The sequence below is a fragment of the Rhododendron vialii genome, chromosome 13a (assembly GCF_030253575.1).
Source record: "Rhododendron vialii isolate Sample 1 chromosome 13a, ASM3025357v1".
In the NCBI taxonomy this organism is placed as follows: domain Eukaryota; kingdom Viridiplantae; phylum Streptophyta; class Magnoliopsida; order Ericales; family Ericaceae; genus Rhododendron; species Rhododendron vialii.
Genome location: NC_080569.1, coordinates 10,169,905 through 10,196,751, shown reverse-complemented (window position 1 = coordinate 10,196,751; position 26,847 = coordinate 10,169,905). Strand labels below are relative to the sequence as shown.

The 26,847-nt window shown below is 38.5% G+C and overlaps 2 protein-coding genes across 7 annotated transcripts; one reads left to right on the top strand and one right to left on the bottom strand.

Moving 5' to 3' along the window:
- Positions 1–1,172: 1,172 nt before the first annotated feature.
- Positions 1,173–17,529, top strand: LOC131314832 (uncharacterized). Of its 4 annotated transcripts, none has more exons than XM_058343705.1 (11): positions 1,173–1,542; positions 1,863–2,072; positions 2,177–2,316; positions 2,546–2,631; positions 2,748–2,911; positions 3,140–3,276; positions 3,438–3,653; positions 3,781–6,011; positions 6,125–6,233; positions 6,938–7,018; positions 17,280–17,529. In XM_058343705.1, exons 1-11 carry the CDS (start codon positions 1,389–1,391, stop codon positions 17,352–17,354), a joined length of 3,603 nt encoding a protein of 1,200 aa, XP_058199688.1. In that variant the 5' UTR covers positions 1,173–1,388; the 3' UTR covers positions 17,355–17,529. The 4 variants fall into 4 exon arrangements, with proteins under 4 accessions (XP_058199688.1, XP_058199689.1, XP_058199687.1 ...); XM_058343706.1 differs by lacking the exon at positions 17,280–17,529 and adding an exon at positions 7,484–7,846 and having other exon boundaries at positions 3,143–3,276; XM_058343704.1 differs by lacking the exon at positions 17,280–17,529 and adding an exon at positions 7,484–7,846.
- LOC131314833 (protein NRT1/ PTR FAMILY 2.3-like) lies at positions 7,964–26,841 on the bottom strand. 3 transcript variants are annotated; one of them, XM_058343710.1, is made up of 4 exons: positions 26,714–26,841; positions 14,495–14,712; positions 9,952–10,496; positions 7,964–8,921 (listed from the first exon to the last, which is right to left on the bottom strand). In XM_058343710.1, the coding sequence occupies exons 1-4, from the start codon at positions 26,775–26,777 to the stop codon at positions 8,126–8,128; spliced, it is 1,623 nt and encodes a 540-aa protein (XP_058199693.1). In that variant the 5' UTR covers positions 26,778–26,841; the 3' UTR covers positions 7,964–8,125. The 3 variants fall into 3 exon arrangements, with proteins under 3 accessions (XP_058199693.1, XP_058199691.1, XP_058199692.1); XM_058343708.1 differs by lacking the exon at positions 26,714–26,841 and adding an exon at positions 14,899–15,058; XM_058343709.1 differs by lacking the exons at positions 7,964–8,921; positions 9,952–10,496; positions 14,495–14,712 and adding exons at positions 17,840–18,762; positions 23,990–24,534; positions 26,296–26,513.
- Between the last annotated feature and the right edge of the window lie 6 nt (positions 26,842–26,847).

The window sequence follows — 26,847 nt, the reverse complement described above, 5'->3', positions numbered from 1 at the left end:
ATGTAATTGGGTTAATGGGCGGGTCGGGTTTGCTTTAAAATAAATGGGTCGGGTTGGGTATGGGTAATTAGACTCATAGTTAATGGGTCTAAACGGGTTAATGACCCATTAAAGACCCAACCCACTAACAACTTACCCAATTTGACCCAAACCCGCCCGTTTGCCACCCCTAGTGCCGCCTCATACCATTTCCCCTAATGTTGTACCATTTCCTTTTGTTTCAGTTATACTGTTACATACAACTATAGAAACATGTAATGGAGAGAAATGTTTGGAGAGGATCTGGACTCTGACCAAGTATGCAAACAACCTTAGCTTATGTCGGCTCTTGAATGACGTCTAAAAGGCACATAACTGGACATGGTAAAGTGCAAAATATGGCTTCTACAGTGTAAGCCACACACATAAATCTCCGGCATAGCTATGGGTTGATTTTGGTCCAACTCAAGTTCGGATGTTTTTTCTAGAGGTGTCAAAACGTGCAGTGCCATGCCAATCAAACGACTATGCACCAGTCTCGAGCCTACGAAGTCTGGCACGTTTAGTTTCGTGTTCACTGTGCTTCGTGTTGTGCCATGTCATTTACTATTTGTGTCGGCCCGTTTACTTTTCATGCCGTGCCGTGTCGGCCCATCTCCAATCTGATTTTTCCAAAAAAATAATTTGTGGTAACGAAAAATTGTTAAATTCTTAAGTATGTGTCGTAATTAGCGATATTTATTTGGTAGTAATCTATGATTAATAACGTGGTGAGTCAATTTACTTATTAAAATTAAAAATTACTTTTTTGTGCCGTTCCTGGCCCACTTATGTGTCTTGCCCGACCCACTTTCGTGTTGTGTCTGTGCCCGGCGTGTCTAAAACCATGCTCGTATAATGCCATGCCACAATTAAATGTGTCATGCCGTGCCCATGTCAGCCCGACCCATTTGACACCTCTAGTTTTCCCTAACATATGTTCTCTTTTTATATTGAAAAATTCTAAAATCAGCTCAATGGAACGATAATAGTAAGTGTGTGAATATATATTAAAGGGGGTATAAAATACACAAAAATACGTGCTTTTTTTGTCTTCTAGTGTGTTTATCGTCAGGTTATTAGACAGACAATAGCAAGACCGTTTTTATATTTATTTTTGTCTTTTTAAAGAGAGAGAAGGCCAGCTCAAAGGCACGTGACATCGTCAACGCTTCTTCCCGCTCGCTTGCTTTTTGAAAACGCATCACATCTCAAACGGATAACCAGAAAACCACTCTTTGTAGTCCGACGAATCTCCATCCCAAACCCTCCTTCCACCCTCTGTAGTCTGTACATACATTTATGAGAGAGAGAGAGAGAGAGAGAGAGAGAGAGAGAGAGAGAGAGAGAGAGAGAGAGAGAGAGAGAGAATGGAATTGGACCCCTCACTGATTGAAATCGTGGGCGAGGACGACTCCCTCGTGCAACAGATCCCCACGCCCGATCACTACTACTTCCCATGCTCGCCTCTGCAGATCCCGCGTTCCAGCGGCAACCCCGACCGCGCTCGTCTTTCCCCATTCAGTAAGTATTTCTAATTTGGTTTTTCTAGGGTTTTTAATTTTTTTTTTCCTAATGAAATGGTCAATCCTTTTAAGAGATATGGTTTCAGTCGCTTTTCCAATCTTGCTTCACTAGAATAAAATTCATTCTTCTCAAATCTGCTGTTAATTTCATCATCTCCAACACATCAAATTGTGTCCATGTGTGTTGGTCTACTGCCTTCTAGAGTACACCAGTGTTTTCTTTAAAAGGCAGCCAAAAGTATTTTCCCAAGCCATAAGATTTTCTTTCATTACCCAAATATTGATACAACATTTGACGCATACTCTCGTGGATTGCAGCGGGCTTGAAGGGTAATGTGAATGTAGAGAAATCTACGTGTTCATCTCCAGAGGGTAGTACGAGAAGTAACAAAGAGAACATAAATGGAAACAAATCAGAAGTGCCGAAATTGAGTGTGGAGCCACAACCAATGAAGAGAAAGAAAAGGGGCGGAGCATACAATTTACGGAAAAGCTTAGCGTGGGACAGGGCGTTCTTCACCGAAGAAGGTGTTTTTGAGTAATATTCTTGAATTGCGTGTACATGTGCCGCTTTGCCCATGATTACATTGTGCTTGAAAAGTGGGCAAACTTACGAGTAGTTCTTTTATCAGGTGTTTTGAATCCACTTGAATTATCTATTCTTAGTGGAAGATTTGGTAATTCTAGCAGCGAGGTGATGCCAACAATACAAGAAGAAGGGAGAAAGGTCTCTAGTAATACTGGCAGCACTAATGATTCAACAGATATGCAGGTATTTGTGGAGAAGCTATTTACGTATTCTCCTACCACTAGTTGAAAAGAAAGAGATGCTGGGGTCCTGGGGATTTGTTGATAAAGCATATTTCGTCACCCCAAAATAATGCACCCCTTTCTCTGTCATTAGTTTTCTGGAGCTTGAACACGACTTCTTTTCTTTAATTATAGGAGTTACGATTTTGACTTGCTATCTTTTTGACTCTATGTTGAATATATTCTCCCAGGGTACGCCAAAAATGCTTTCAAACAAGAAGAGTAGTAGGACTGGCTCTAAAGGTGGTGATTGTCCACGACCCTTGGTGTATTCTTCATATCCTTTTCCAGTGAAATGTGTATTGCGTTTAATTTATTTCATTAAGTTGTTTTCTCAGCTAACATTTGTTGCTTAGAAAGGCATTTATCGTGAAAGCCTTAACTCTATTGCACTCTGAAAAGGCCTGCAAATGCAAGCACTATCAAAGTTGCAATGAAAGAATCGAAGCTGCCCAAATTACGAGTTTCACGGCCTGGTGCTCATTCACTTCCTAAATCTAGTAAGAGTAGTGTCCTCAGTACAAGCCACTCAAAGCATAATCAGATTGGTCAAGCAGGTACTCCTGGCGTTATTATTTTTTTGGCTGGTGTCATCTAATAGCATTTTCTGAATCAAGATAAATTTCTGCATCTGATGAAAGTGGATTTGGTCCAATGATTAATCAGATTGCATAGCAAGTATCATTGTAAAGTCATAACTTCCAAATGCTTTCAAGAACATACCATTTGATTGCAACAAATAAATTTGATTGGTTTCTTTCTACCCCATAACTCATATTTTTCAGCAGATATTTTCCAAAAGAGTTCCGGATTACAAGACTCCTCTAAAAAAGCCATGAATTCTGCAAATAAAGCAAACTCTGGCTCAGTTTCCTCGATTATGGCTGGAAAATCACCATGTCAACCTCCTAGAAGAAATATGGTAAGACGCCAACAGCCCTTTCAACATCTAGCTTATTTGAAACATCACCATAGGAATCATTGGGATTTCATGCCACTGCCCAATTCACTGTTATTTTCTTTTTCATATTCATTGATTTTTTTTCATTTGCTGTCTCTTCCATTGCCTCGGTGAATGTACAGGCTAATGTCGCTTTAGGATTACGCCCATCTACTGATCCACAGCCTACACTGGCTATGAAAGCTAAGCGTGGTCTAGATGTGTTTCCAACTGCAGTACTTCCTCCCTCTGGATCGCGTGCACCAGATTCCCATGATGTATCTAGGAAATCTGGTATTCCAACCACAAAACCTTCAGGTTTGCGGATGCCTTCTCCATCACTGGGATTTTTTGGTCAGGTAAGGTTGGGTATAGAACCATCTAATGTTAAATGAATCAGATGCATGCAAGTGACCTATTTATTCTCTTTGATGTTTATTGTTTAACAATGAATTTCTTTTTCACTGTCAATTTTTCAATTTTCAGCCTAAGTCGTCTGCTTCAAATAGCTCGTCTGGGAAAGCTACCCTGCCTAGTAATATTCTTGAGTCTTGTACCCCCAGCTTACAGAGAATCAACACCTCAAATTATGCACATGACCCAAGGCTGCTGCGTGCCCGAGGGAAAATGCCGAAAATAGATAATAAATCCACAGTTAGTGGAAATGCTAGGGTCTCAGACCCAAGTAAAGAATCTGTTCCATCTGCTGGTAATGATGATGCTTCAGGTGAAAAAGGGAAATTGAAATTAGAAGGAGAGGTGATGAAATATCAACTGATGAAAGAGAATAAAGAAGTGCATAACTTCATTGATGAAGACAAAGGGTTTCAAGAATATAGAGAAGCTCATAAAGACAATAGTTTTTGTGAGGAGTCGGGCTTTCAGATGAATGACAATAATAGGCTTTTGCAGAGCGGATATTCTGGTCCAGTCAAAGATACTGAGACGAATGAATTGGAAAGTACCAATTTTGCATCTCAATGTAGCTTTGTAGAGCTGGCAAAAGGTGATACTATAATCAATGATACGATCAAGAACCAACATATCGAGGACGAGCCATACAGTTTTGGAGTTGGAACTCATGCTGTCATTTTCAAAACTAACTCTGATTTTGCTGCTGGCGATATAAAACAGGACTTTTTGATACCGCAAAATGATAATTCAAGTGACGTATCGGATGATGATGAATATTCTGGGAAAAAGGTTGAACCGATGAAGGTTTCTTCTGACAAAGCTGATCAAAGTCTTGATGGAGAGAAACGCAACCTCATGAGTAATGAGGGAATTTTGCTTGAGACAAGAAGTACGTTTGATTCCCAGAGATACCAGAGTGAGAATGTTGAAAATGTCGATTCAACTATACCCGAAACAATTGGAAGTGAAAAGCTAAGTTCTAAAAGTCCTCCACGTGAAAGTGCAGCAAATGAATCTGCAGCGGCAGTTGACCCGTCAAACAGAAAATTACATGTGGAAAATCACAAGTGGTATAGTGACACCCAGTTTGAGCCTGATCTATCCTTGATGAAGAGCAGAGATCATTTGGCTGGTGATGTAACTAATATTGACTCCATCGTTTGTTGTTCTTTGAGCATAGAAGAGGACAAAGGAGCTAATGAGTTGAAGAAGAATATCTCGGCAGAGAAAGCTGAAACTAAGTTTTCTTCTGAAAATCTTCACAAAGACAACAAGAGAACGAAGATAAATGGTGGCATTTTGGTTCGTGGGAATAGAGCTCTTGATGAGTTCCACAGTGGAGATCTTGGAAATAGTACGGATGTTAGTTTGATAAATGGAAATTCTAGTGGAAGCGAAATGGAAATATGTCAAAGTGCATCTCTGTTAGAATACACAGAACAAGCTAATGAAGATGCAGCTGGAAATGATAAGACAACAGATGGATTATGTTCCGAAGATACAGAAGCGCATTCTTTAGATGGCAACCTATTAGCTGGAAGCAGCAACAGTTGTCATAGTAATTCAGAAATAGATTGTCAGAGTGTAATGGCTACTGCTGATGTCAATGAACAATCTAGTGGGCTACCAGACCTGCAAATGCCCAGCCTTGTAGTTCATAATGGTTTCCAGTATAACCATGGTTTGCATTCGAATTATAACTTGTCGCATGGAAAAGGCACTAGCTCTGATGCACCCCAAGAAGAACAGGTTCTCGCAAATGTTCCATTTGTTCCAGAACAAAATGCTGATGACAGCAGTGAATCAAAAAGTTTCAGTGCTGCAATTCAGGTACCACTGTCAATGCAAGGCAGTGGTGTTGATATGGTAGGTACGGCTGAGGACCAACTTCTGGAGCATGCACCATCAAGCTCTGTAGATAATGAGGCTTCAATTGAAAATATTGAGCGCTCAGTTGATTCTGGTTTAGGGAATGACATGGAGTTCACTGGTGAAGCTACTTCCTTAGAATCTGATTTGGCCGTGATGATGAGGGATGATGGTCAAGCTATTGGTACAAGTGCTACTTACAAGGCATTTTGTTTGAGAGAAGAATCAGGTTTTGCAGATCAGCAAATTCAGAACCTGGCTAATGAAACTGAGATATTGGACCCAGGAGTTGAGAATATAAATGCTTTCTTGCCGGATGACACTGGAGTTGAAATTTCTCAGACAAATATTAGTCCTACTCCTACCGTCAAACTTCAGCACAAGATGGATAATGCTATATGTATCGCAGAAGATATGGATAGAACTGTGCAAATGTAAGTGAATTGATTCTGTTTCTTTTTTCTTGTAATTCTTGACATATCTTCTTCCTGAAAGTGTGATGTACTTTTCAAAATGTGGGACCTTTAATCCGAGACTCTCATTGCAGCAAGAAATCAAGAGATGGTGGGAAGCAAAACAATCTGATGATAAACCCCCCTGTAAATGCAGTTCCTTTCTCTGATGAGTGGCTAGCTGCCATGGAAGCTGCTGGAGAGGTAGTTATATATTTGTCTATATTTGTGCAAGGTGCATACATGAAGTGGACTAAAGTGACCAAGCAGAAATTTAAAAAAAAAATGCTTTCAGTTCTCTTTCTTTATTTTTCATTTTAGGTTTTTGGGTGGTTGGAAGACTGAATGAAAAAGTTCAGTTTTGACTTCTACAGATAATTAGGTTAATGTTGCACGCTGCTATGTGCCGTTTTCTTTGGTCTTTTTGAATTCTTTGGTGTGTAGGAACATGAACAGAGCTTGGCACCTGTAGCAAGCAATGCAGACTTTCTAGACCGTTTATCCTTTCTAGTTCATTGGTTACTCCAGTATCACTCGATAACTGGAATGCTTATTAGTTTGACCTTGAGGAACTTCTAAAATCTAAAACCTTCAGCTTATTAGACATTTAACGTTATCCTACAGTGGTGGCCCCCTCACATTAGACATGTTTGGAAATGCATTGCTCACAATCTGACCCGATTATTTAAATGGTACAATCACACCTTGAATCCAAAAAGCTTCCTAGTTTAACTGCTTGGCAGGCCTAGATCACGGTCACATTCCTTGTATCATTAATGATCTCATGAGTTCATTAACATGACTCAGGCTACTCTTAACTACATACCTCAAGTGTCTACTCTGTTTGCTTTCGAATCATTTTCTAACGAGTCATTTATTTAGTTCAGTAATTGTTGAGTATTCTGCAGGATATTCTAAAAATGAAGAGTGGTGCTGTACAAAATTCCCCTCCTGATAGATCTCTACCTGAACCAGGTCCATGGTCACCGGTATGACCTTACCTTCAACATTGCCATTATTTGTATATGCAATAAAACAAGTAGCTTTCGTGTATAATATGCAGCTTATATCATCGACACCACAATTTGCTCACTCAATAACGTTTTGGATTCGTTGTCGCCCTTTTTTTGTTTGAAGCCCCACTTCTCTTTCCATAAACTTGCACAATCTCTTCCCCCTCTCAAGTTATATGGGCATACATGAAGGAAAAACTTGTGAACTATGTGATCCCGGAAGTCTATCTAATAACCTCAAGACTCATCGTTTATGTTTTTTATGGCCTTATCATGATCATAGACATATCTTTCTTTCGTATCTAATATCTGATATGCAAGGTGTTTCCAGTTAGTTTAATTCTAAATTTGCAATGCACATATAGATAACTGTTTTTGTCCTCTTCCATGTATCGCAGTTGTTTAGCTATTTTTACTAGCACTTTATTGTCTCTGTTTCAGGTGAAACGGAAACACACCGAGATTGGACCATATGATTGTACAAAGTTCAACATTCTACCACCTGACTCTGATTAACTGATCTAGATTTCACTATTTTGGCAATCCTGACATATCATAACATTCTTTGTTAAATGTTCATAGGTTTGCCTTGGGAGATGAACTGAGCTTAAAGCTCTATTCGATTCATATCCAAAAATCCTTCTAACCTCCAATTAGAGAGAAAAAAAAGAAGCTGTTGTAGGTTTTCTACTAGTGCTGCCCTGTTATTAGGTTGTAGTATTATTACACGAACAATTCTTGAAGTACTTCGATGGAATTTTCCCATTAGGTTTTAGAAAAGTTGCAATTCTCTCTCCCTCTCAATCCTATATCTGATTTCATCTTGGTTTTGTATGCTGCTTGTTGGGCATAAATCGTAGTATCAAGTTTTTATGTTTTGAACATTCTTTTCTATCCTACCGATTGATCAAATAAACATGGTTAATCGAGTCTTTTCTGATTGATGGCTACTAAGAAAAGACGTCGCGATCAATTTCTTTTTTGTTCGAAACCAAATACATTATTAACCACGTAGAGATTATTGATCGTCCGAAACCAAATACATTATTCACCAAATGTCATTTCCTTTTTCCTTGAGCAACCTCAATGAGGTTGAACCACCACCCTTTCAAGATTCCGGTACTTATACAACACAGCACACATCATATAATACCCGAAGTTCACCACTCCGACAACCACCAACATCCAAAACACATAGTCCACCTTCCCATCGTCTATATCGTCCGGCAACCACCCCGTCGCCGTCCGGACACAACCGATCACCGCTGTGCTCAGATAGAACGCAATCCCAATCAACAGCCCGATAGTGGCGGTCGCCATGTTTTTCAGCGACGCCGGGAATTCCTGGTAATAAAGCGCCACTTGCCCCGGGAAATGAAACGCCTCCCCTACTCCCACAATGGCCAGCTGCGGGACCAGCCAGAAAACCGACATCGGCACTGCGGCCCTCCGCCTCGTCGACTCCACCACGGCTGAAACAGCCATGCTGGCTATGTTCAACACGTGGCCAACTCCTATGAGTTGGAGGGGCGTCGGGGGTCGGCCAGCGAGATACTGCCACGTGGGACGTATTAAACGGTCGGAGAGGATTAAGGCAATGCAAACGAAGAAGAATACAGAGACTAGCATGGACCCAGCTGGGATAGTGAAGTGTGGCCCGAGGCGACGGTCCATGGTCAGGGCCTGAAGGACTAAGAGACTGGTTTGGATGCCAATAGGGGTGCCCAAGAAAATGGAGGAGGACCAGAGTGGGAAGATTCTGATGAGTGTTTTGAGATCTTCTACCTGTTGGAGGGTACAGAGGTTCCATGGCTTTACTATTGAGCCGTCTGATGAGCTAATATCTCCTTGGGCTATTAGTGCTGCGCGATTCAGAAACCTGCATCATTGTAGCCTTCACTTTTGGTTAATTAATTAGTTGCATCAATGCAATGATAATCGTAAATGTGTATTCATTGAGATTGGTGTTACCGATAGAGATATTCGGACGGAGATTTCCACGGAGATATATTTGAAATTTTTTGATGCACGTGGATCTTATATATATGATGTATACTCATGTAACGATTAAAAATACATCTGTGTGAGGATATATATTTTTTCTAATTGGAAGAGGTGCTATGACCACGTGCAATCGGAATCGTTGGATGCATCCTGCAAAACTCATGAAACAGCTACAGCTACATTCATGTCTACTAGGTATGTGTGCAGTGTCTGAAGTGCTTACATTCTTCGGTGATATTTAGAAACCCTTCATTTAATTTCTTCACCTTGGTTGTATTTTCATTTAATGATAGGATAATGTTTCTTAATTTCAGAGTAGTAATCTATAGTCACACGGAAATGAAGGACTTAAAAAGAACTTTTGGTTTTGGAGTCATAAAACCCACCCACCGGGCGTCAGATCTTTTTCTGATCGCTAGAAAGATTTGCAGGGAATTACGCGAGTAAAAATACGTTTGGGATCATTTCGGGTCTCACAAAAATCTATAAAAATATTCATAAATTTTTGAATATTATTTGATGGGCCCCTGTAAAAAATCAGCTCCAACGGATATCGGTTAGTATTACTTTTGGATTTGTAGAGCAAAACTGCTCAGTTCGCCCCTATGAATCCAAAAGTCATATTTACCGATGTTCGTTGGAGCTGATTTTTTATAGGACTCCATAAAATAATATTCAAAAATTTATAGATATTTTTCTAGATTTTTGTGGGATTCGGAATGGGTCCAAACGCGTTTTCATTTTGTACAGCCCGCAGAGTAGTAGTCTCATTCAAAAAATTAGATTCACTGAATATTGATAAGTGCATCAAAATTTAAATTTGGTTTTATAAAACGGATTAGCGAAAGTGTGCGCCCCTCTACTATTGGCTCCACATTCTTAGCACCATAATCTGAAATTGGTACCTGAAGCTTGTTGTAGGTGTTGCAGCCACCAGTTCTTGGATGCCATTATCATGACCACCACGATAGTAATCATCACTTTTCAATGAGATTTGGGCCTTCCTTTTCCTAATGCTTGCAACGAACACTCGTACTAAACCGGTAAAAGGGCTCCCTTCAGGTTTAACATGGCGATAAAACCGGCTTCCGAACAAGAAAATGGCGAGACCAAGGGCATTGGCCGCGGCGCACAGACCGAATCCCCACGCCCAGCTCACGTTATCTTCGACGTAGACAATGGCTGTGGACGCAGTAATAGCAGAAGCGTACAGGGAGAAAAAGTACCAGTTGAAGTAAATTGATTGCTCTTTGGTGGTAGTGTATTGATTTGCTCCCATCGTTGTCAACGTAAATCGCATGCCTCCTATTCCTAAAGAGGATAACGCTAAACCCGCGTAGAGAATAGTGAGTTGAAATTTCGACGGGGTTGGGCACGTGATCGATCTTGTTTCGTATGGTTGAGGCCTAAGGGAATCGATCGTGGAAGTTAGCGTTAGGAGAACTGTACCCTGAAAATTACATGGTAATTAATTAATAAATGAAAGATGTTGATCATACAAGATTCTTGAATATTGAGTTAGTGATATTATAAAATCTTAAGATATTGATATATACACAAAACTTTTTATAAGGGCATCCTTAACTTGTTAAGGTAAGGACCTTTCATTTCCCAATCGAATTTCGATGATCCGAACCACTCAATGTCTTTAGTACGTGATTTTAAGAGTACTCGCGAAAAATCGGTAAAAAAAATGAACGGGAAGGGCTCAATTGGATCAGTTCTCGCGGGTAGCCTTAAAATCACATTCTGAAGACATTGAACGGCTCAAATCATCGAAATTTGGTCGGAAAAGGGGAGAAAAATGGACGTCCTTACCTTAACTAAAATAAGGGCGCCCTTATAAGAAGTGAACTGTTGATATATATATATATATATATATATATATATATATATATAGTCTCCTTCAGGTAAATGCATCCTCATTTTAAATAAAATGGAGACGTCCTATTTTCTCATCTTTTCCGATCAAATTTCGATGATCCGAGCCGCTCAATGTGTTCAGAACGTTATTTTTAAAGGTACTCGCAAAAAATCAGCAAAATAAATGACCGAAAATGGCTTGATTTGAGTAGTTTTTATTTGAACTATTTGATAAAAGAACAAACAGAAACTACTCGGATCAAGCCATTCTCAATCTTTTTTTTTGCTGATTTCTCACGGTTACTCTTAAAATCACATTTTTAACATATTGAGCGGCTCAGATCATCACAAATTGGTTGGAAAAGGGAACGTTCTTAATTTAACAAGTTAAGGGCGCCCTTACTTGAAGTTTTGTGTGTGTATGTGTGTATATATATAAGCTCCTTAAGTGTGGACCTCCCAATTTCTCCCATTTTTCAATTGAATTTCGATGATCCGAGCCGTTCAATATGATCAGAATGTGATTTTAAGGGTAACCGCAATAAATCGGCAAAAAAAAAAAAAAAAGACCAAGAAGGTCTTGATTTGAGCAGATTTTTTTTAAGCCATTCAATAAAAAACTATTCAGATGAAGTCCTTCCCGGCCATTTTCTTTGACGATTTCTCGAGGGGACCTTTAAAATCATGTTCTAATCATATTGAGCGGCTCGTATTATCGAAATTCAATCGGGATCTATGAGGTCCGCACTTAATCTAAGTAGGGAATCCCTCATAAGAAGGGAACTATATATATATACACACACACACACAATTAGCTTCTTATAAGGGCGCTCTTATTTTAGTTAAGTCGCAGACGTCCCATTTTCTCTCTTTTTCTGACTAAATTTCGATAATCCAAGCCGCTCACTGTGTTCAGAACGTAATTTTAAGGGTATCCGCTAGAAATAAAAAAAAAAGATCGGGAAAGGTTTCATCCGAGAAGTTTTTATTTGAACCATTCGATAAAAAATAAACAAAAACTGCTCGGATGAAACCCTTCTCGGTCATTTTTTTTGCTGATTTCTTGCATACGTTCTGAACACATTGAGCGGCTCAGATCATCACAAATTGATCGGAAAATGGGCGTTCTCACTTTAATACGGTAAGAGCGTTCTTATAAGAAGTTATATGTATACACACACAGAGTAAGCTTCTACTAAGGGATCTTTTAACTTGTTACGTTAAGGACTTTACTGTTCCGAGCACTTTTTGGATGATCCGAGCTGCTCAATATGTTCAGAACGTGATGACAGAAAAGGGCTTTATCCGAGCAGTTTTTTTTGAACCATTCAATGAAAACTGCTTGGATCAAGCCATTTCCGGTCATTTGTTTTGCTGATTTCTTGCAAATACTCTTAAATCAAGTTCTGATCACTTTGAGCGGCTCGGATCATCAAAATTTGATCGAAAAAGCGGAGATCCTTAACTTAGCAACTCAATAGATTACTTAGTAGAAGTTCATATATTGCTATATGTACTTTTACTAAGTAATCCATTGACTTGCTAAGTTAAAGACTTCATGAGTTTGACATTGTTTCCGGTCAAATTTTGATGATCCGAGTCGTTCAATGTGTTTAAAACGTTATTTTAAGGGTATTTGCAAGAAATTGGCAAAAAATATAACCGGAAAGTGTTTGATCCAAACAGTTTTTCATAAAAATGCATTTAAACACTATAAATGAAGGGTAAATTATAGTTAACCCCCCCCCCCCCTAACTAACTAACACCCGAGGGCACTTAACCCCCTTTAACTATAAAATTGGACACTTAACCCCCTTTAACTATTGAAAATCCATTCCCAACTCATTTCTGTTAGCATTCTGTACGGATTTGGATGGAAATGGGCACATGCAAGTCACATGCTCTCTTATTTGAAGGATATAGACGTTATTGCCCTTTCCCCTTCTCTCTCACTCCCTTTTCCCTTCACTCTCTATTCGATAAAAAAAAAACCCACCTGCTGGAACAAACCCTATGGGCAGCACCACCAACACCCTGCGACGATGTCGTCCGCGGCGCTGTAGCAACAGCAGCAGCAGTAGGGATCCAGTGGCGAGAACAAGACTAACTGGGTCGATGAAAACGGCGACCGCTAGGGTTTCAGCATTGCCGGCACTAAAGACGGCGGTTGCGGCCAGATCGTGCGTGTAGATCTAGTTTACTGATTTTAATTTGGAGACAAGGTAAGCGAAGATGGTGCGGCCATGGTGGTTAAGGGCGTTCCAGAGGAGGGTTTCATGGGTTAGCCGAAGACAAGGAAGTTGGCAGCAGCGGAGGACGGCGGCGACGGATTTTAGCTCGGCGGCGAAGAGGCGGTTGTCGTCGGTAGAGTTTGATGTTGAGGCATAGTTGATGTGGGCGTCCAAGATGGGTTAGGGTAATGGGGATCAACCTGAGCTGACATTCAACATCGGATCCCGTCTCTCTGAAAAATACAGGTATTTTCTTAAAAGGAACTCTGGATAAGGTGCTGCAAAAGGAACTCTGAATTTTGACTCTGTTGGAGAAGCCACCCCAAACTTGCTCTGTAATTAGTTTTTTTTTTGATCTGCATGTTGTGTAATTAGTTGGTAGTGAACTTATTGGTATGGAGTTGAAATTAGTTGGTAGATTGAATTTGCCCCATCGCTGCATCCGTTGGTGTCGAATGTCAGCGGTCTTCTGGATTTGCAGTGATGGCAGTGGGATAGAATGTGGTTTGGATTTGCTGTTCAATGAAAAAGAATGTGGTTTTGGTTTGGTTGTTTGAGATGTGGTGGCGGCTTGTGTTATAGAAAGGGTAAAGAAGTTGAGCCTTCGACAATGGTGTCCTATTCATAGAGGGCAAAATGGGAATTTCACGTTTTCCATTAACGACGTCTAAAGCATTTTGGATTTACATAGTTAGAGGGGTTAAGTGTTGAGTTTTATAGTTAAAGGGAGTAAAGTGCTAACGGGTGTTAGTTAAGGGGGGTTAAATATAATTTATCCATAAATGAATTTTTATGAAAAACTATTCAGATCAAGCCTTTTTCGGTCATATTTTTTTACTGATTTTTAGCGAGGTATCTTAAAATCACATTCTGATCATATTGAGCGGTTCGGATCATCAAAATTCGATTGGAAAAGAGGAGGTCCTTAACTTAACTTAATTAGGGACCCCTTATTGGAAGGGGACTATATATATACATAGAGGATCCAATCCGGGATCCGGGATTTTGTCTTTTAGTGAAGCTATTGTGTGAAAAAATTTCACTAAAAGACAAGAAAATGAGTGTCATAATAATTTTTAAAAAAAAACTATTTAAATTGTATTGTGTTTGAAACACTTTTTCAAAAAAAATTTAAAAAGTAATAGAGGTAATAAGTTGAGAGAGATAGGGAAATAAATGATTGGAAGTAGGAGGAATCTTTTGAAAAATACTTTTCAAAAAGTGTTCCAAACAAGGCTAAGTTGTTATGGACTTTTTAAAAAGGAAAAATATTGTAGGACATCTCGAAAGAGAGTAATGAACAAAAATCTTGGGCCTATACAGTGCATGATATATATACTAAAAAGTTTCTTACGAGGAGAGCGATGAAGGAAGAAATCCAGATGACGGCGAAACATCCAAGAAATGAGTCGGCGATGATAGCTCCGAGCAAAGGGAACAAATTGATGCAACCATTGACGATGTTGAAAACCTGGGCAGCATCGATTCTCTTGACGTTGAATTCTCCAATCATGTATACTATGAGGTTGCTCACCCATCCCCCATTCCCCAGCGTCAAGCAAGCCGATGTTGCTGCATATATACAGTGCCGTTTTATCTATTTTTATTAATTAATTCCAACACCAAAAAGAAAAAAAAACCCAGATATATTTCCTTCTTAATTATTGGGTGCAATTTCCACATATTCTTGTTAATGGAATGGAGTACAAATATGCGTATGAGAGAGAGAGAGAGAGAGAGAGAGAGAGAGAGAGAGACCTATGATGAAGGGGAAGGTGATCCACCCTCCTTGTTTGGGAAGATGATCAGTTTGTGCTGCTAATTCCATAACTAATGCAAATTCGTCAGTTTGCTCTCTACACGTACACACTATATACGCTGTTTTCCAATTGTCGGTTAGATGTTCTTTGTGAGTGTGTGGGTGGTATATAGGAGTATAAAGAAGGACGTACGGTCCTGTAGCCACCAATCAAAAAACATACTCCTGCACTCCGTAATTAAGAGCAAACCTACTTGAATGTTGACAAGACGTCAAAAAACTTAAAGAGCAAACCTACTTGAATGTTGACAAGGCGTCAATATGACAACATAATTAATGTAATGACTACAACTCAGACGTACAGAAGCCATCCCATATTTCAAAAAAATCATCGCGGTTCAAACACAAAACCAAGTTTATCTGTTGGCGTGGTGTCAAAATGAGATTGCTGTGAGAGCTAGTAATTTTTTACTTGCTACATAGTTAATGTAAAAAAAAAAACGCAGCAATGTTTACTCATGAGGTAGAAAATGACTCTGGAAGTTAAAGAATAGGAGATGTACATTGTGAGCCAGTTGAAGAATATATCTCAAAAAGTAGTCTCTCTCCAAATTTGTCCCTCCCTGAGTTTGGTGCTCTCCGTCGATGGCGCCAATCCTCCGCGTGCAATCCGCCTATGTGCTCTCTTTTCCAATCTTCTTCACTGTGCGAGTTCTATCGGCGTTATCAGATCGGCCTGACCTTGTCGTTTGGGTGCCGCTCGTTCAAGCCCTGACAAGATTGTTGTTGTGGGACGGAGATAGCTGTTGGTGTTGCTGGATGGTGAAGTGTGGTTGTTGCGGTAATCTACGATCTCGGTGACCGGATTTAGGAGTGTAGATCTGTTTCTGTAGGTTTTGATTTGTTTTTCTCTTCTGCGTTTGTTTCTTTTTTGGATTTCCTAGCCCTGATGGGGTTGTTTCCTCCCCTTTGGGGGTTTCTATTGGTTTGGTTGTACGATTTTTCTTGCTGGCCTCTCTCTTGTGGCTTGATTCGTCCGTTGTGTTGTGGGGATCTTATTCTTCTTGATGTACTGTTTCTCCTATGAATGAAACGTCCTACCATTTTGGGAAAAAAAAAACACCCCCATCTTGCTTGGTGCTTCGGCTCGTCGAGTTGATCGCCTCCCGGCCATTGGGCTGAGAACGCGCTGCACGCCTCCCACGCTCGCTAGAGCAATGCCCAAATATAGGCAGGCCAGAGAATTGGAGTTTCCATGGGGAGATGCATTGGGTGGGTATATTTCAGATGAGATGGAGAGACCAGATTTTAGTTTGCCTGAGATAACAACCCAGGGCCAAATAGGAATATCACACAATCGTACATTATCCAGTCCTCTTCTAACAAACCAAGTACTCCTAATAGATTGTTTTTAATCCGGATCATCCAAAACATTTTTGGACGGTCGAGATTAAGCATTTATTCTCCGTTAAATTTACGTCCTCGATTGTGGATCTTAACTTGATCGTTAGAGGACATTCCCAGCCGTAGTAGTAAAAGAATTACGCCCTACAAATCAAAAACTAAACTGTGTGTCTTGGTAATGTTCCTCAAGACAATCCTATCCTCCCGTGCTTTGCAGAAACTTAAACGGTTCAGATTTGGATTTTGGAATCCCATCTTGAGTTTATTACTAATTGGAAATTATTTATGTTGTAGAGCTCGTTCACAAGAGTCTAACATGTCAAAAATTATCTTGACTGGTATCCAAGAGTTATGGTTTTGCAACACATTTGAGGTGACCAAAAAAAATTAGGTGCACCAAAATGACCCATTATCTAAATGGTGATCACTTATCAAAATGACCCATTTATCTAAATGGTGATCACTAACCAAAATGGGTCCCAAATAAATACTCCGATAATTTGATAATCGAACTAATCCAGAACCTTTAACATAAATGAATATACTAGCCCACAAAATTGGAATAAATCTAACATATTATGCAGCTTATATCATCATTGACACCACCAATTTGCTCACTCAATAACGTTTTGGTTTCGTTGTCGCACTTTGTTTGTTTGAAGCCCCACTTCTCTTTCCATAAACTCGCACAATCTCTTCCCCCTCTCAAGTTATATGGTTGCATACACGAAGGAAAAACTTGTGAGCTATGTGATCCCGGAAGTCTGTCGAATAACCTCAAGACTCATTTATGTTTTTTACGGCCTTATCATGATCATAGACATATCTTTCTTTCGTTTCTAACTTCTGATATGCAAGGTGTTTCCAGTTATTTTAATTCTAAATTTGCAATGCACATAGATAACTGTTTTTGTCCTCTTCCATGTATCGCAGTTGTTTAGCTATTTTTACTAACACTTTATTGTCTCTGTTTCAGGTGAAACGGAAACACACCGAGATTGGACCATATGATTGTACAAAGTTCAACATTCCACCACCTGACTCTGATTAACTGATCTAGGTTTCACCATTTTGACAATCCTGACATATCATAACATTCTTTGTTAAATGTTCATAGGTTTGCCTTGGGAGATGAACTGAGTTCAAAGCTCTATTCGATTCATATCCAAAAATCCTGCTAACCTCCAATTAGAGGTTTGCAGTTCTCTAAGACCATACTCTTTAGAGAGAGAAAAGAAGAAGAAGAAGAAGCTGTTGTAGGTTTTCTACTAGTCCTGCCCTGTTATTTTAGGTTGTAGTGTTATTACACGAACAATTCTTGAAGTACTTTGATGGAATTTTCCCATTAGGTTTTAGAAAAGTTGCAATTCTCTCTCCCTCTCAATCCTATATCTGATTTCATCTTTGGTTTTGTATGCTGCTTGTTGGGCATAATCGTAGTATCAAGTTTTTATGTTTTGAACATTCTTTTCTATCCTACCGATTGATCAAATAAACATGGTTAATCGAGTCTTTTCTGATTGATGGCTACTAAGAAAAGACGTCGCGATCAATTTCTTTTTTGTTCGAAACCAAATACATTATTAACCACGTAGCGATTATTGATTGTCCGAAACCAAATACATTATTCACCAAATGTCATTTCCTTTTTCCTTGATCAACCTCAATGAGGTTGAACCACCACCCTTTCAAGATTCCGGTACTTATACAACATAGCACACACCATATAATACCCGAAGTTCACCACTCCGACGACCACCAACATCCAAAACACGTAGTCCACCTTCCCATCGTCTATATCATCCGGCAACCACCCCGTTGCCGTCCGGACACAACCGATCACCGCGGTGCTCAGATAGAACGCAATCCCAATCAACAGCCCGATTGCGGCGGTCGCCATGTTTTTCAGCGACGCCGGGAATTCCTGGTAGTAAAGCGCCACTTGCCCCGGGAAATGAAACGCGTCCCCTACTCCCACAATGGCCAGCTGCGGGACCAGCCAGAAAACCGACATCGGCACGGCGGCCCTCCGCCTCGTCGACTCCACCACGGCTGAAACAGCCATGCTGGCTATGTTCAACACGTGGCCAACTCCTATGAGTTGGAGGGGCGTCGGGGGTCGGCCAGCGAGATACTGCCACGTGGGACGTATTAAACGGTCGGAGAGGATTAAGGCAATGCAAACGAAGAAGAATACAGAGACTAGCATGGACCCAGCTGGGATAGTGAAGTGTGGCCCGAGGCGACGGTCCATGGTCAGGGCCTGGAGGACTAAGAGACTGGTTTGGATGCCAATAGGGGTGCCCAAGAAAATGGAGGAGGACCAGAGTGGGAAGATTCTGATGAGTGTTTTGAGATCTTCTACCTGTTGGAGGGTACAGAGGTTCCATGGCTTTGCTATTGAGCCGTCTGATGAGCTAATATCTCCTTGGGCTATTAGTGCTGCGCGATTCAGAAACCTGCATCATTGTAGTCTTCACTATTGGTTAATTAATTAGTTGCATCAATGCAATGATAATCGTAAGAGCATGTACACTAGTACATAGCTAAAAATGCTGTTGAACAGTACATTTTTTTCATTTTACCTACTCACATTTCTTTCAACACTATATCAATATTATCTATTTTACCTATTATGTATTAAAATATTAATTTAACCTATGCACAGGTAAGAGGAGGAGGGGAGAAGAGGAGAGAGAGTGAGGGGAAAATTAATAAAATAATAGATACATGATGAATAGTATTTAGGTATATTTATCTATACACTATTGATGGATGCATTTTGCCTAACCCTTTACCTAATCTAGTGCAATGCTCATTTGGGGATTTTGGTTAGGTAAAATAGCTAAAAAGGTACTTTAGCTCTTTTTATGTACTTGCTCTAACAAAAATGTGTATTCATTGAGATTGGTGTTACCTATAGAGATATTCGGAAAGAGATTTCCACGTAGATATGTTTGAAATTTTTTGATGCAGGTGGGTCTTATATATATGATGTACACACGAGATCCGTACTCATGTAACGACTAAAAATACATCTGTACGAGGATATATGTTTTTGCTAATTGGGAGAGGTGCTATGAACACGTGCATTCGGAATTGTTGGATGCACCCTGCACGAATCATTGGATGCACCCCGCACTCATGAAACAGCTACAACTTCATTCATGTCTACTAGTACTAGGTATGTGTGCAGAATGCCAGAAGTGCTTTCATTTTTTGGGGATCTTTAGAAACCCTTCATTAATTTCTTCACCTTGGGGCACAATTTTGATGATCGGAATCTTCAGTACGAATAGAAATATGATTATTAGGAATCAAATTACTACGAATGAAATTCATAGAAATGCAATACATGAAGTAATTTTATTTCAGTGTTTGGATTAATTCTTTAATTTTATATAGGAATCAATTATTTTGAAAATTTATCAAAGTCAATTTCTTCTTCTTCTTCTTCTTCATTTTTTTTTTATTGATTGAGCTAAGATTCCCATGGGGCAAGAGAGGATTAGATTCTCATTCAATATGGTAATGAGATTCATAGTCGAATGTGTCGTCAGAAATCACAATCATATTCTTGTTTCTCCAAAACATAGGAATTGAGAGTGTGATATCACATTCCTATTCTTGTTCCTTCCAAACTTTGAAATAAGTGTGGTAATGTAACATTCTCATTCCACCTCAAAATTCTTGCCATGCAAACTGGGTCTGGTTGTATTTTCATTTAATGGTAGGATGATTCTTAATTTCGGAGTAGTAATCTAAAGTCAATAGGGGAATTTTTTTTTGAAAATTCCCGGGAATGAAGACTTAAAAAACTTTGGTAGTGTTTGGTTGGGAGTTTAGTTTAGTTTTGGTAGTAGGTAGAGAGAGAAATTGAGTAATAATTGAAGATAAATGTAATGATTGGAGAGAGATAGAGAGAAATGAGAAAGTAATAATTGAAAAAAATAAGATAATGATTGGAGAAAAAAGTAAAGTAATGATTAGAAAGAAAATTAAAACTAAAACTAAGTTGTTGGAGTCTTTGCTTTTGGAGTCACTTCAATCAATTAACTTCCGTGTCTTCCGTGTTGAGTTATTAGTCTATAGTGGAGGACTGAGGGATGTGCCGAGCACCTTTGCTTGGCAGCGTGCCAAACGACCAATCCTTATCCATTTGAATTAGACACAAGCCGTTCATTTTGAGTTAAGTCATTCATGTCAAAATAAGCAATCGAATCGATCGTTCGACACAACTGCTAAACACCCGTGCTTGATAGCATCTCCTATGCAGGGGTGGGTATGGATCAGTATCTCACTGAACTTCAGAGCAGATGGCAGACCACACTTTTTGTGTAAAGTATAAACCCACCCACCGGCGTCAAATCTTTGTGGGTGGAATAATGGGTCTTCCTACATACATACTGCTCAAAGGGCATCACTATCTTTTATATTTTATTATATTATATATTTCAATCAACTTTAATGCTTGCACTTGATTCTGTCAAGTGTACTACCTAGCGACTTTTGTCCACATAGATTTTCTGTGCATAGATTGTAATGTGGAGTCTACCACGGGTTTCAAACAAATAGATTTGAGTAGTTTATTAAATTTGAAATATTTTTTTGATAGTATTTGCAAAACATTAGCTAAATCCGATACCTATAAATGTTCTATCCAATCATTTAACTCTTCATTCATATTATAGGATCGTAAAACATGAATAAAAAATTAGATGATTTGATCGAATACTTATAGGTATCGTATAGAGCTGATTTTTGGTGAGAATTCTCAAAAAAATATTAATATTTCAATGAACGGCTCGGATCGTTTGTATGCGACCCGTAATAGACCCTACATTGCGATTTTTGCACAGAAAATCTGTGTCAATAGCACCTCCGTACTGAAGAACCACTTCCAGTATTCCAGTAAGTTTGGGTTCTTATTTATTTTTTCTCGTTTTTATAGTAGTATCTACTTTATTCATTTTTGCTTGATAAATAAAAAATTAACAGAAAGAGAAAATCACTAAATAATCTTTTCTTTTATCAACACTGAATGCACTGAAAAAAAATGCACTGAGGCACTTTGTCCTCTTTCTTTTTTCCCCTTCACTTTATAATCTTTTCTTCTTTTTTTTTCAGGCGACACTTCTCTCCTCTTTTTTTCCTTCACTGATGAAATATTTTATTTGGCCAAAATAAGCCTTAGGTGGCGTTCCCCTAAGAGATTATTGGGCTTTTTTCGCTTTTGTCCTTATTCAATTTATTTTTTCGCATTTGCTAGTTTTGCGACAAACTTTTGTTGGATTATTGATTCGTTTCGACGAAAGTAATCGAATAATTAAAAAAAATATGACTTTTACCCAAATATTTTTTGAATATCCAAGATAAAATAAAAAAAAGTGCAAAAAGCCTGCTTTATCTTAGATATTTCAAAAAAATTAATTTAAAGAAATTTTAAAAATTGTGCACAGAAGGACTTCATGTTTTATCCAAAAATGTAGGAATTTTTCGAGTATACCTTAGTAGCTGTCTCATTTCAGGAGTAAAAAACACAAGGCATAAGAAATTGATCCAAAAAGACAGGAGTAAAGAAAAATTAAAGAGTAGCTGGGCCTGATGAGGTGTTTGCTAAAAGAGAAAAAAGGTTAAAGTTGGAAGATTAAAATAGACATTTAATGAAGTTATAGTATACTTAACACTGTCTGCAGACGTTTCAAAAAGCCTACGGAGAGAAAGTACAATCCCTTGAGGATAAAAAAAAGTACAATCCCTACACGTGCACCATTTTTGTGAAAACAGCTATCCATTGTCTTCCCTATGCAGACGCCCATTGGGCTGTTTCTAACAAAATTCATATGATATGTAATTACAAAAATGATATTCATATACTGTAACAATTTAAATATAATAATTTACACATTTTATATATATATATATATATATATATGTGAGTTTCATACATATTACTATATATGAGTCCCATATATATATATATATATATGAGAGGTTGTATCACTCTCATCTCCAACCCACCTAGGGTCCGGATCAAAGGCTACAGTCAAAGAACCACTTGCAAAAAAATATATTATCCTAATCTTAAAGCCGTACCCACTAACGTTTCCTCTTTTTTGGTCAATTTTACAACAAAATTGAAGGGGAATAGAGAAATTTAGGTCTTGTTCGGCTAAATAAGTTAATTAGTTTATTTTTTTGTTTTTATTCAAATTTTTTTTTATTTGTTAGTTTTTCATCAATTTTTTAGGAATTATTGCATCGTCATAACGAGATGAATCTAAAAAGTAAAAAATTATGATCGAAATCCAATTTTTTTAGAATAAAGACGAAAAAATTGGCTTATTTTTGTTTTTATTCAAATAAATTAGGTTTCGATCGTAATTTTTTACCTTTTAGATTCCCCTTGTCATGACAATGCAATAATCCCCAAAAATTGACAAAACACTAACAAATACGAAAAAAAATTGAATAAAGACAAAAAAATAAGTCAGTTAACTTATTTAGCCAAACAGGACCTTAATTAAAATACGATGGAACTTGCTTTCAATGGTTGACTAGTAACAGAGTTGGATCTACTAGTAGTTCTATTTATTTATTTTCTAGGGTGGTTTTTGTTTTGGAATTTAACCTATCCATGTTGTTGTGCAGAAGCGTTAACAAATACAAAAAACAGACGTGTTCGGCAGGAATACTCACTCAATGAGCAGTCAAATGATTGAGGATTTCACTATACGGATGGGAAAATCAGATGCCCGAAGGCTATAGATAAGATCTCTCAAAGTTCTCTCTTTTCTCCCTCTAAAGTTGTTGTGCATTTCAGTACAAAAAAATGAAACCCTAAAACGCACTTTATATACTGAAACTTCTCGCGACGACCAGTTCATCGGTTGACCGGTCCCAAATAACACTGTTGAACCGGTACTCGTAGCTACTGGCTGGTAGTTCCATGGTAGTCCTCGACTACCCGGTACTTGTAGCTACTGGCTGGTAGTTCCATGGTAGTCCTCGACTACCGACCTGACTACCGGCCTAACTACCGGTGGACAAAACAAGCTGAATTCTTCACGAATATGTATGATAGGAAGTTGTAAAGCTCTAACATAGAATTGGGGAGTTGGGGGCTGTTGCGAGCAAAATCAAGGCATTATGGGCTTAAATGATGCACACTATTTACAGCTTTAGTCCTTGTTTGGTTGGCCTTCTTCTTCTTTTTTTAATTTTTGTGGGGCCTATTACGAGTCACAAAGATTATTCAAACCGCAAGTTATTCTTAAAATGTTTTTTTATGGCTTCCTAAAAAAATTAGCACAATTCAATAATATCAGTAAAAACTGTTTCAGAATTCGTAAAAAGCTTATAGGAAAAAAAAATTCCATATTCAGACCACCGTTATATAGTGCAACTCCATATATATTGTTGTCTCTAAGAATTTTAATTATAGTGCAACTCCATAAATATTGTTGTCTCTAAGAATTTTAATTACAGTAAATAAAAACACGTATTAGATGTTTTATGTGGGTCTAGCCGGTTTGGCTCAAGGATTCAAAAAATTAAATTCACCGGACATCGATGGGTGCATCAAAATTCAAATTTTGATTTATAAAACGGATTAGCGAAAGTGTGTGCGCCTCTAGGACTATTGGCTCCACATACTCGGGGCTGAAAATAATCAGAAATTGGTACCTGAAGCTTGTTGTAGGTGTTGCAGCCACCAGTTCTTGGATGCCATTATCATGACCACCACGATAGTAATCATCACTTTTCAATGAGATTTGGGCCTTCCTTTTCCTAATGCTTGCAACGAACACTCGTACTAAACCGGTAAAAGGGCTCCCTTCAGGTTTAACATGGCGATAAAACCGGCTTCCGAACAAGAAAATGGCGAGACCAAGGGCATTGGCCGCGGCGCACAGACCAAATCCCCACGCCCAGCTCACGTTATCTTCGACGTAGACAATGGCCGTGGACGCAGTAATAGCAGAAGCGTACATGGAGAAGAAGTACCAGTTGAAGTAAATTGATTGCTCCTTGGTGGTAGTGTATTGATTTGCTCCCATCGTTGTCAACGTAAATCGCATGCCTCCAATTCCTAAAGAGGATAAGGCTAAACCCGCATAGAGAACAGTGAGTTGAAACTTCGACGGGGTTGGGCACGTGATCGATCCTGTTTTGCATGGTTGAGGCCTTAGAGAATCGATCGCGGAGGTTAGTGTTAGGAGAACAGTACCCTGAAAATTACTTGGTAATTAATTAATAAATGAAAAGATGTTGATCATACAAGATTCTTGAATATTGAGTTAGTGATATTATAAAATCTTAAGATATATATATTTCAATCTACCAAATATAGAAGCTGGATAAAAAAAAAATTATAAAATCTTAAGATATATATATACGAGTCCCCTTCTTATAAGGGCCTCTTTATTTTAATAAAATGTGGACCTCTCTTTTCCGATCGAATTTCTATGATCCGAGCCGCTCAATGTGTTCAGAACGTGATTTTAAGGGTAACCGTCAGGAATCAGCAAATAAAAAGACCGGGAAGGGCTTCATCCGAACAGTTTTTGTTTGTTTTTTATCTAACGGTTCAAATAACAACTGCTCAAATCAAGCCCTTCCCGGTCATTTTTTTTGCCGATTTCGCTCAATTATTCTTAAAATCACGTTTTGAACACATTGAGCAGCTCGGATCATCAAAATCCGATCGGAAAAGGCGAGAAATGGGAGGTCCGCATATAAGGTCTTCATTTTAAGGTCATTACCTGAAGATTTCTGTATATATATATATATATATATTATAATGCGGACCTCCGCATTCAAGCAAAGTGCGGACCACTCCATTTCTTCCCTTTTCCGATTGAATTTTGATGATCCGAGCCGTTCAATGTGTTCAGAACGTGATTTTAAAGGTAGCCGCGAGAAATCGGCAAAAAAAATGACCGGGAAGGGCTTGATTTGAACAGTTTTTATTTGAACCGTTCAATAAAAAATAAACAAAAACTGCTCGGATGAAGCCCTTCCCGGTTTTTTTTTTTTTTTTTTTTTTTCTGATTTCTCGCGGGTACTCTTAAAATCACGTTCTAAACACATTGAGCGACTCGGATCATCGAAATTCGATCGGGAAAGAGGAGGTCCGCACTTTGCTTGGATGCGGAGGTCCACATTAGAAGCTTACTATATATATATATATATACCAAGTATAGAAGTTGGATAAAAATTAAAAAAAAAATCTACCAATTAAGTAGCTAGAAGCAACTTTAATGCAAACAATAAGTACATGATAAGATTTATCAGAATTACTGAATATAATGCACATACTTTACTCCATACGTTCCTTCATCGCCATTTGTTAGTCTTTTTTTTTTTTGAGTTCGTGCAACTTTCAATTGTTTGTATCTCGTAATTTATAATGTTTTACTTAATTTTAAAAATATTATTTAGTAGTGCTAGTTAAAATCTATCAAATAATATCTATATTTCATATTAAATGTATTACCAATTAAAAACATAACCAATATTTTAATCCAATTAGAATATAACAAAAGACTAACAAGTGGGGACTGAGATGGAGTATTTTCTGATTTCAGTTGCGAAGCTAACTTTCCGAAAGTATCCTTACGTACAAACTATTGCTTATCTTTTCGATCTTCAGAGCTATCACAATTTTACATCAATGCAACAGGAGAAGACCAAAACGGAAATGATTTTCACACTTTCTTTTTTGATTATGGCACTCTATTTTTTGTTTTTTAGTGAAGTTTTTGTGTGAATTTTTTTACTAAAAGACAAGAAAAAGAGTGTCGCCAGAATTTTTTTTAAAAAAGGAGGGGGCGGGGGGGAGTGAAAATCATTTTCCAATATAAATTGTACTAAATCTTTTATTATTGACTTTTCAAAAAAGAAAAATATTATAGGACATCTCGAAACAGAGTAATGAACAAAAATCCTTGGGTTTATATAGTGCATGATTATACTACAAAGTTTCTTACGAGGAGAGCGATGAAAGAAGAAATCCAAACAACGGAGAAACATCCAAGAAAAGAGTCGGCGATGATAGCTCCTAGCAGAGGGAACAAACTAATGGAACCATTGACGATATTGAAAACCTGGGCAGCATCGATTCTCTTGACGTTGAATTCTCCAATCATATATACTATGAGGTTGCTTACCCATCCCGCACTCCCCAGCGTCAAGCAAGCTGACGTTGCTGCATGCAGTGTCATTTCAAGTTTTTTAATAATATTTTTCCGTTTCAAAAAAAAAAACACAAAAAAAAACCCAGATATATGTTACCGCCTTCTTATTGGGTGCAATTTCTACATATTCTTGTTAATTGATTAGGGTACAAATATGCGTATGAGAGAGAGAGAGAGAGAGAGAGAGAGAGAGAGAGAGAGAGAGAGAGACCTATGATGAAGGGGAAGGTGATCCACCCTCCTTGTTTGGGAAGATGACCAGTTTGTGCTTCCATAATGCAAACAAATGCGTCAGTTTGCTCTACTCTCTCTACACATACACACTATGCTGTTTTCCACTTCTTG